We start from the raw sequence: 9,017 nt of genomic DNA, 5'->3' as shown, positions 1-9,017 counted from the left end.
TATATATATATATATATATATATATACCACGATTTAAAAGTAATCTATGATTTTAAAATGCCAACCATTATCTGAGCCTTCAGTGAGTTGTAATCTTTTTGCTAGTGAAGGGTCTTGCCTTGATGTTGACAGGGTGCTGGTTGCTGAAGGTTATGTCGAAGATTGTGGTGATTTCTTTTTTTTTTCAAGGGGGGAAGGCAGGGCAGTTGGGGTTAAGTGACTTGCCCAAGGTCCCATAGCTAGTAAGTGTTAAGTGTCCGAGGCTGGATTTGAACTCAGGTCCTCCTGACTCTGGGGCTGGTGCTCTATTCACTGTGCCACCTGGCCGCCTGGGCAATTTCTTAAAATAAGACAACAATAAAATTTGCCCCATTGATTGACCCTTCCTTTCATTTGAATGCTTAGAAACTACTGTAGGATAATTAATTGGTCTCATTTCAATATTGTTGTGTCTCATTGAATAGGGAGGTCCAAGGAGAGGGAGAAACAGGAATGGCAGGTTCGTGGAGCAGTCAGAACGCACACCGAATTTATCTATTGTTTGTTATATTATACAGGTACTATATGGTTCCCTAAAGCAATTACAATAGTAATGTCAAAGATCACTGGTCACAGATCACCATGACAGATATCATAATAATGAAAAGGTTTAAAGTATTGTGAGAATTGCCAAAATGTGACACAGAGACACTGTGTGAACAGATGCTGTTTGAAAGATAGTGTGAGGGGTGGCTAGGTGGAGAAGTGAATAGAGCACCAGCCCTGAAGTCAGGAGGACCTGAGTCATTTAACACAAAAAAACTAGCCATGTGACCTTGGGCAAGTCACTTAACCCCAATTGCCCTCTGAAAAGCAAAAAAAAAAAAAAGATAGTGTGATAGAACACAAGGTTGCCACAATTTGTAAAAGACAGACACCCAACCAAACAAAACACAGCATCTGTGAAGCACAATGAAACAAGATATGCCTGTAATAGCTAAAATCTATATAGGGCTTACTATGTGTCAGTGACTATACTAAATGCTTTATAATTATTATCTCATCTAATTCTCACAACAGCCCCGTGAGATAGATGCTGTTATTATTCCCACGCCCTTTTTACAGGTGAGGAAACTGAGTCAGGCAGAGGTTATTTTTTTTTAAGTTACTAGCCCAGAATCATCCAGCTGGCGAGTGTTTGAGGCTCGATTTGAACTCAGATCTTCCTGATTCCAGGATGGGTACCCTACCCACTGGGTCACCTAACTGCCCCTAGCATAGCACATCTGGGCCAGGTGACTTAAATTTATCAAAAGCAGCTAGGAGTTCTCTTACTATCTCTACTTATTTGGAATATCAACTCCTTTTCAGCCATTTTTTGTTACACCCTTTCCAGTGCAAAGGCCATTCTTCTTGTTAGAGAACTTGGAAAATTCCATTTTCGTTGTTCTTCCCTTCCCTCTCCAGGCTCAACTTAATTTGAGCTTCAGCGTTCCTGAGGCCATTTTTACATGATCACACTACACTTATATTTGTCTTCTGGTCCCTGGCCTCCCTTCCATCTTCTTTAGATTTCTTTTTAAAACTAAAGTTGGTTGGTGAGTTCCCAGTGCATCCACATTGGTCTCTTCAGATATTGCCTCCCCCCTCCTCATAGGAATTGTTTCCTTTTGTCTTCAGAATTCCATTCTTGAGTATCTCACCTTTCTCCTGGGCTGACTTGCCCTGTAGAGTTTTATTCCATAGGATCCTACCTTTCCTTTGTCTATACCCTTTGAAATTTGCTTTCCTGTAAACTAGGATGCATGTCAGGCTGTGCCTGGATTTCTTTTCCACCATGCAAGATCTAGGAGGGAGTGGTTGCTTCCCCTTCCCTCATCCCAGGGTTCCCATAATTACCACCCCAACAATAAGCTCCTTCCAAATGGAGAGAACCAAGTTCAAGTCAAATCAAGTCAAGACGTCAAGAATAAAGTTTCCTTCACTTTTTGAAGGATGAAATTATCAGTAAGTCAAGTCCATAAATTACAAACTGTTCTGCTTTGGAGGGAGGGAGGAGGTGAAGGGAAGGGAAAGGAAGGGAAGGAGAGACAGAATGATGAGGGCATGGAAGAAGGGTAGGCTGAGAATTCAGACTAAGCACCTGGGCTCTGCACAGGGTCACAGCACTGTTGCTCTGACCATAGAGCACAATAGATGACTTAGTCCTGGGGCTGAGAACAAGGATAATCAGCCTTCCAGCTAGCTATGAGAGACTGGGGTTAGTAACTGTCCACTACTGAAACTCTATGTTGAGAGGTAAGTCTCCACTTGTGCTACTGACGCTCAAATAGATGTCTAGAGCCTTGGTATTCCAGAAAGGTGGTGATCTAGATCATGCTCTCAATGAATCCATATAAAATAAGGTCTCCTGAAAACTTGCAGTAGCTTGGCCCAAGATATCCCTGTAATTCCTGAAGATCACAGAACTCGGTGTCTAGAGAACATAGTGTTAGGATTCCAGATGAGTCAGGCCAGAAGCACACAAGGTCGTGGCAGTCTTGCCAGAAGTGTGTAGAGTCTACCAGAGGTGAGGAACCTGCAGCCTTGAGGCCACACGTGGCCCTCTAGGTCTTCAAGTGCAGCCCTGTGACTGAATCTAAATATCACATTCTCTAAACTTAGGGCATTTGTGTATAAACATTTTAGGTCATGGATTTTTACCCCTAGTTCCTTTCTTGGATTTTGTCTTTCTTCATTATAGCTACTCTTTATAGTACCTAGCTTGGGGAATAGATATAGACAATTTTCTACCTTTTTTAGACCAAAGTTCTTCTGATTAGATTTGCAAGACACCCAGAAAATACATTCTTATCCAGCATTTCTTAGGCAGATGAACTCTGGTCAGGCATCTGTTGTCCCTGTGTTTTATACAATGGCCCAGAAGTCCAAATCCCATTCTCAGATACTACCTTCTTATCAAGCAGTTCATTTCATGTGTATGTGTATGTGTGTGTGTGCATATGCATATGTGCATGCATGTACACATATCTATACATATATGTGTGTATGCCTGTGTATTTCTATTTTAAAATAAATAGGGAAAGAAGGCTAGAGTTCCAATCCCAGGCTGAGCTGGGTGGCCACCTCCTATACCACTTGCCTTTCTTCCTTCAGGTTTGGAAGCGCTCTGGAGCATGGTTCTTCAAGGGTTTCCCCAAACAAGTGCTCCCTCAGCCCATGCCAGTGAAGAAATCCAAGCCTCAGCAGCCCCCTACTGAGCCCGGCTCCTCAGAGCCACCCACCTCGGAGCCTAAGCATCATCCCCGAGCACCCGGTCGAGGTAAGATGGTGGGAGGGCAACCTTCCACCTTGGGTCAAGGTGACCACACCCCAGAGTTCAGCTTCCTCCAGATGTAAACAAAGATGCCAGCGCTTTGAGCACTGGGCTGGGGGTCAGGATGCCTGACTCTCAATCACAGACTTACCTAGTCCCTGCTCTGTGGTTATCATTCCAAAGGGCTGGCACCTGTTTTCAGAGTAGAACTTTGGGGGAACTGGGGGCTTTAATCAGTGCAAAAGAGGATCTCAAAGTTCTAGGAAAGCAGAAGGGGAAAAGGTCCTTTGGGGGGAAGGGGAGTGGCTAAGGAAGTCATTATGGAGGAGGTGAAGAATGGATGGGACTTTTATGAGTGGAGATGGGAAGGAGTAGGGAGGACATTCCAGGTGCACAGATTTGTGTGAACAAAGGCATGGGACCAGGAAGTTCCGAGGTAAGAATTTTCACTGCCAGAATTGCTTATCTCTTTATATTTCTTAGGCCCAGGAGAGGCTGGCCTCCCTGGAGAACATGGTAAGGGAATGGGGACTGTCCCCACGCATGCAGTCCCACCCATGCTCTGCTCGCTAAGGGCTCCTGGCTGTGGTGAAGATGATGAGAGTCCTTGGCTTTTAGGTTCCTAGATACCCCAAAGCTTCTCCCTCAATTTCTTTCCATCCTTCCCTTCTGCCTGGAGTCTGCAGGGGATCCTTGCCTCTCCTTGCTTCCCTTCCTGCAAATGCAGTGGATTAATAACAAGGGTCTCCACACCCACCACATCTGTCACATGTTGGGTGGTTGTGCCTTGGACTTATTTTGTCTGGTGCTTTCCTTTAGCAGATACAGCAAGCGCTAGGCTGGCCAAGGCCTTTTTTAGAGTGGGAGCACGGAGTAGGGACTAGAAAGCTGATCCTAAGGACAAGAAACTAGTCCCCCATTTGACACATGCTGGCTGACCATGTGACCTCAGACAAGTCACTTGTTTATTCTAGACAAATGCTCTAAGACTATAAGAGGTAGAGAAGGTGAGGCAGTACATAGAACACCCAACCTGGAGTCAGGAAGACCCAAGCTCAAATCTAGCTTCAGACACTTACTAGCTGTATGACCCTGATCAAGTCACTTAACTTCTGTTTGACTTGGTTTCCTCAAGTATAAAGTGGGGGAATAATAATAGTAACTGGGCAGTCAGGTGGCACCATAGTTTATATAGAGTACTGGACCAAGAGTCAGGAAGACTCATCTTCCTGAGTTCAAATCTTGCCTCAAACACTTACTAGCTGTGTGACCCTGGGCAAGTCATTTAACCCTGCTTACCTCAGTTTTCTCATCTGTAAAATCAAATAGAAAAGGAAGTGGCAAACCACTTTAGTATCTTTGCCAAGAAAACCCAAATGTGGTCATTAAGAATTGGACACAAGTGAAAAACAACTCAACAATGGGTTACCCTGGGGAAGTCACTTTACCCTGTTTGTCTCATCTGTCAAATGAGCTGGAGAAGGAAATGGCAAAACGTTTCCAGTATCTCTGCCTATAAAACCCCCAATGGCATCACAAGGAGTCAGATGAGACTGACCACCATACTAGCACACACTTCACAGGGTTGTTGTGAGGATCACATGAGATAATGCTTGTTATAGTGCTTAGTGCTGTACTTGGTGCATAGCAGCCTCGACAGAAATCCTCATTCCCTCCCCTTCTCACCCCTGACCTGTGCTGGGGCAGGATCTCCCCATATAGATGAAATCCCAGGTTCGAAGCACTTTGCAAAGGTAAAAGTTCTATACAAATGTCAGATACCGTTCTTATCTCCCCTGTGACTTCCCCTGTCTTCGCATATCCTCCCTTATGCCGCTGACCTTTTCAACAATGAATTCAGTTCGATTCACCTAGAAAATACGGGCGATCCTTCATATACAAAGATGGTGCTACTGACCCCTTGTTACTAAGAAGTGCATTAGGAGTGAAATCATTTTACTAGCATTTATTAAGCACCTACTGTAGTCAGGCCCTGTGCCAGGCACTAAGAATACAAAGACAAAAAGCCAACATTGTCTTTGTACTCAAGGATTCTGGGTCCTGTTGAAATCCTTTGACTTCATGGTTCCTCTCCTGGAAAACAAACGAGAGCTCGTGGTGAGGTTAGGGAAGGGAAGGACAGGGTTTATTGCTCACTCACCTTCTGGCCTCAGAGAATATGTTATGTAGGACCTTTATACATGGTCCTGGGTTAGCTAAGTAAGTCTATCTCTGACCAGTGCCAGTGATCTCAGTGAATTAGACTCTGTTACAATGAGACTAAGCTTGAAAGTCCAGTCCTGGCAGTTGAGAACCCTCTCTCTAGGGCCGCAGAGGCATCTGAGCTCCAACCAGATATCTCACAAATGATTACTTCGGGGTACAAGGGCATGGGACTGCTTGGGGCTGGCCCAGGGTGAGCCCATCCCTACTCCCATAGAGAGAAATGCCCCCAGGCATTACTGCTTCCTTTTGTGGTAAGTATTTGGAGAAAACTTTGATCTCCCCTCGGTCCCCATAACTCCCTATCTTTTTTTATACTTATCTGGGGTAGTAAGTAAAACATATTACGTGCACAGAATTGTGTGAACAAAGGCATAGGACTGGGGAGGTACTAAGGGAAGAATTTTCACTGCCAGAATTGTGTATTTATTTACATTTCCTAGGCCCAGGAGAGGCTGGTCTCCCTGGAGAATACAGTAAGGGAATGGAGATTGTTCCCATGCATGTAGTCCCACCCCCACACTCCAATTCTCTATACTCTCTCTAGAAGATTGTAATCTCCTTGAGGGCAGGGACAATTTTGGTTTTGTCCTTGTATTCTTGTCTCCTAGCGTAGGGCCTGGCATATAGTAGGTGCTAAATAAATGCCTTTTAAAATTATTTAACTCCAAGAGTACTTTCTACCAATAATGGTTCAGCCACATCATCTTTGTGTATAAATGTCCGTTTGTATTTTTTTTAACGTCCTAGAGAAATGAGGACTCACATTTATAAAGCATTTAAAGTTTACCAAGAGCTCTCCCGCATACAACCCTGTGGGGTCAATAAGGCAAGGATTCTATTAAAGAGTGAGTCTATGAGGGGCGGCCATGTGGCTCAGCGAGTAAGAGCACCGGCTCCAGTGTCAGGATGACCTGGATCAAATCCGGGCTCAGATACTCAGCACCACACCCAGAAATAACTGGCCGTGTAACCTTGATCAAGTTACTTAACCCCGATTGCTTTAAAAAAAAAAAAGAGTGAGTCTGTGTGCAAGGTGTTGGGGTACAAAGACATAATAGAGTCCCTGCCCTCAACGAGCTAACAGCCTGCTGAGAGTATTTAATGATTCATAATATAATATGAAAATTCATGTTATGTATCAAATTCCACCCCTGAAGCTTACCACCCATGTGACCTTGGGCAGCAGCAACAACAATAAAAGCAAATATTTCCATAGTGTTTTCAGTTCTCAAAATGCTTTACAAATATTATCTCATTTGATCCCCACAACACCCTGCAAAGGTGACAACAACAATAACTAATATTTACATAGCGCCCCAAAGACGGAAATGGCAAAACCACTCCAGTATCTTTGCCAAGAAAATCCCAAACGGGGCCACAGAGAGTTAGCCGTGAGTAAGAGGACTTAACAACAACAAACATAGTTCCTACTACGTACCAGGCACTGTGTGAAGAGCTTTTTGACTGTCATCTCATTTGATCCCCCAACAACACTGGAAGGTGCACCGTTGTTATAATCCCAGTTTTACAGATGAGGAAACTGAGGCAAAGAGCCTTGCCCAGCGTCACACAGCTAGTATCATCGGCAGGATTTGAACTCAGGTGCATTCCTGACTGAAGGCCCAGCACTCTATCCAAGGAAACTAAGGCAGGCAGAGGTTGAGTGACTTGCTGAGGGCCTCCTAGCTGCTAAGTTTCTGAGGCCATTTTTGAACTCTTGTCTTCTTGACTCCAGACTGAGGCCCTCAGTTTCCTCATTTGTCATTCATAGATCTAGAACCAGAGGGCACCTTGGAGACCCTATGGTCCAACCCCTTCATTTTACAGGTCAGGAATATAAGTGACATGGCCATAGATGCACAGGTAGTGTCAGAGGCAGGATTTGAATCCAGATCCTTTTCACAAAATGAGGGAGGGGGGCTAGTCTAAATGACCTCTGAGGTCCCTTTGGGATTTAAATTTATGAATGCATGATCCTGTGATGACGCCGTTTTGACCAAGAGAGGAAGTAAAGTGGAAAGGGCATTAGATTTGGGATCAGAAAACTTGAGTTGAAATCTTGACTCTGCTGTGTAACACCCATGTGACTCTGAGTAAGTCACTTCCCTTCCAAGAAGGGATAGAATCTGCCTTCAGTCATACATGCTAGTAAGTGCCAGAATCAAGATTCGAACCTGGGTTTTCTCCTCACTCAGGCTTGAACTCTCTTTTCCACAATAGCATGTTTCCCTTGTGATGGGACAAATGGAGTCCTTGTCTTTCCCTCCCCCCCCATACCATGTGTCCATCCTGCACCACCAGAAAAAATTACTCTGCCTTTTCCTTCCTTTCCCCCAGGTGATGCCGAAGACAAGAGGGGCATGGGCCAGAGATCAGGTTTGTTTCCTAGAAGGAGATTGGGTGTGTTAGAATAGGGGGTAACTCAGAGTCCTGAGTCCTGAACTCCTAGGCTGGGCACATCCCCTTTTCTGGGACTGAAGTCAGGCAGGGGAGGAACACAAAACTCACAGCTTTTCCTGTCTTTTTATTCCTTGTCCAGCTGTGGCTCAGGGCTCCCTGTACATCCCTGATATGCCCCCAAAATAGCTGGTGATGTTTCCGGGCCTGGTGTTTGCTATTGTTGTTTTTTTTTAATCTGGACCCCATTAGGCACTGTCAACTTAGCCAATCCCCAGTCTACATGGGGAAGGCAACATCCCTCATTTTCTAATAACCTGGCAGTATAATATACCAGTTACTAACAGGAGACAAATTCTTCTGTCACTTCTAAACATCTTCCTCTAGTCTGTGCCTGTTGGCTCAGTGGTCAGTCATCAATCTGGAATTGCTTCTAAAAGGTCTTCCTCTTCACTGGGAGGTGGCATACCCATCTCAGCACAGTCCAATGATCTTCAATCAGGGTCATAGGTCCATTGTGGACTGTCAGAGCCAGAAGAGATCTCAGGTCTCTCCAAATCAAGCCATCTATTTGACAGATGGGAAAACTGAGTCCCTGAGAAGGGAAGTGTCCAAATTCAAGGTTACATGGTGAGATAGCAGCAAAGCAAAGACATGAACTCAGATCTCCTGACACCTCATCTGGAGTTCTTTCCTCTGCCTGGAGGAAGTCCAGAAAGGTATCACAGAATTAAAGCTGGAAAGGACCCTAGGGGTCATCTAGCCCAGCCTCCTCATTTTATAAGTAAGGAAACTGAGGTCCAGAGAAGTTAGTTGGCTTTCTCACAGTCACTCAGGTAATAAGTGACAGAGTTGAGATTTGAACCCAGACTATCTGTCCAGATTATAGAGGACCTTAAATGCCAAGCTAAAGAGTTTGTCTTATCCTAGAAGAAGTAAGGAGCCATTGAAGTTTCTTGAGTAGTAGAGTGATGTGATCAGATTTGTCACTTTGGAAACACTGTGACAGCTCTGTGAAGGATGGACTAGAAAGCAGCAAGATAGAAAAAAGAGAGACCCTTTCCCTTATATGTCCCCCTCCCCTTCTGCTTGCTGCTTT

At 44.6% G+C, this 9,017-nt stretch overlaps 1 protein-coding gene across 3 annotated transcripts in view; it reads left to right on the top strand.

The window, feature by feature from the left end:
- RPH3A (rabphilin 3A) overlaps window positions 1–9,017 on the top strand; it is a 171,223-nt gene that overhangs the window by 104,550 nt on the left and 57,656 nt on the right. For 2 of the 3 annotated variants that reach the window (XM_069081461.1, XM_069081459.1), the window contains exons 7-9: window positions 3,136–3,301; window positions 3,779–3,811; window positions 7,859–7,897. In XM_069081461.1, the coding sequence (XP_068937562.1) occupies window positions 3,136–3,301; window positions 3,779–3,811; window positions 7,859–7,897 (238 nt within the window). The remainder of the gene's footprint in view (window positions 1–3,135; window positions 3,302–3,778; window positions 3,812–7,858; window positions 7,898–9,017) is intronic. The other variant, XM_069081460.1, reaches the window with a different exon arrangement.

The sequence above is a fragment of the Petaurus breviceps genome, unplaced genomic scaffold, assembly GCF_028583685.1.
Source record: "Petaurus breviceps papuanus isolate PSGF00001 unplaced genomic scaffold, PetGlider_PUasm1.0 99, whole genome shotgun sequence".
NCBI classification, from domain to species: domain Eukaryota; kingdom Metazoa; phylum Chordata; class Mammalia; order Diprotodontia; family Petauridae; genus Petaurus; species Petaurus breviceps.
Note: the sequence above shows the minus strand (reverse complement) of the source record. Positions and strands in the feature narration are given on the sequence as shown.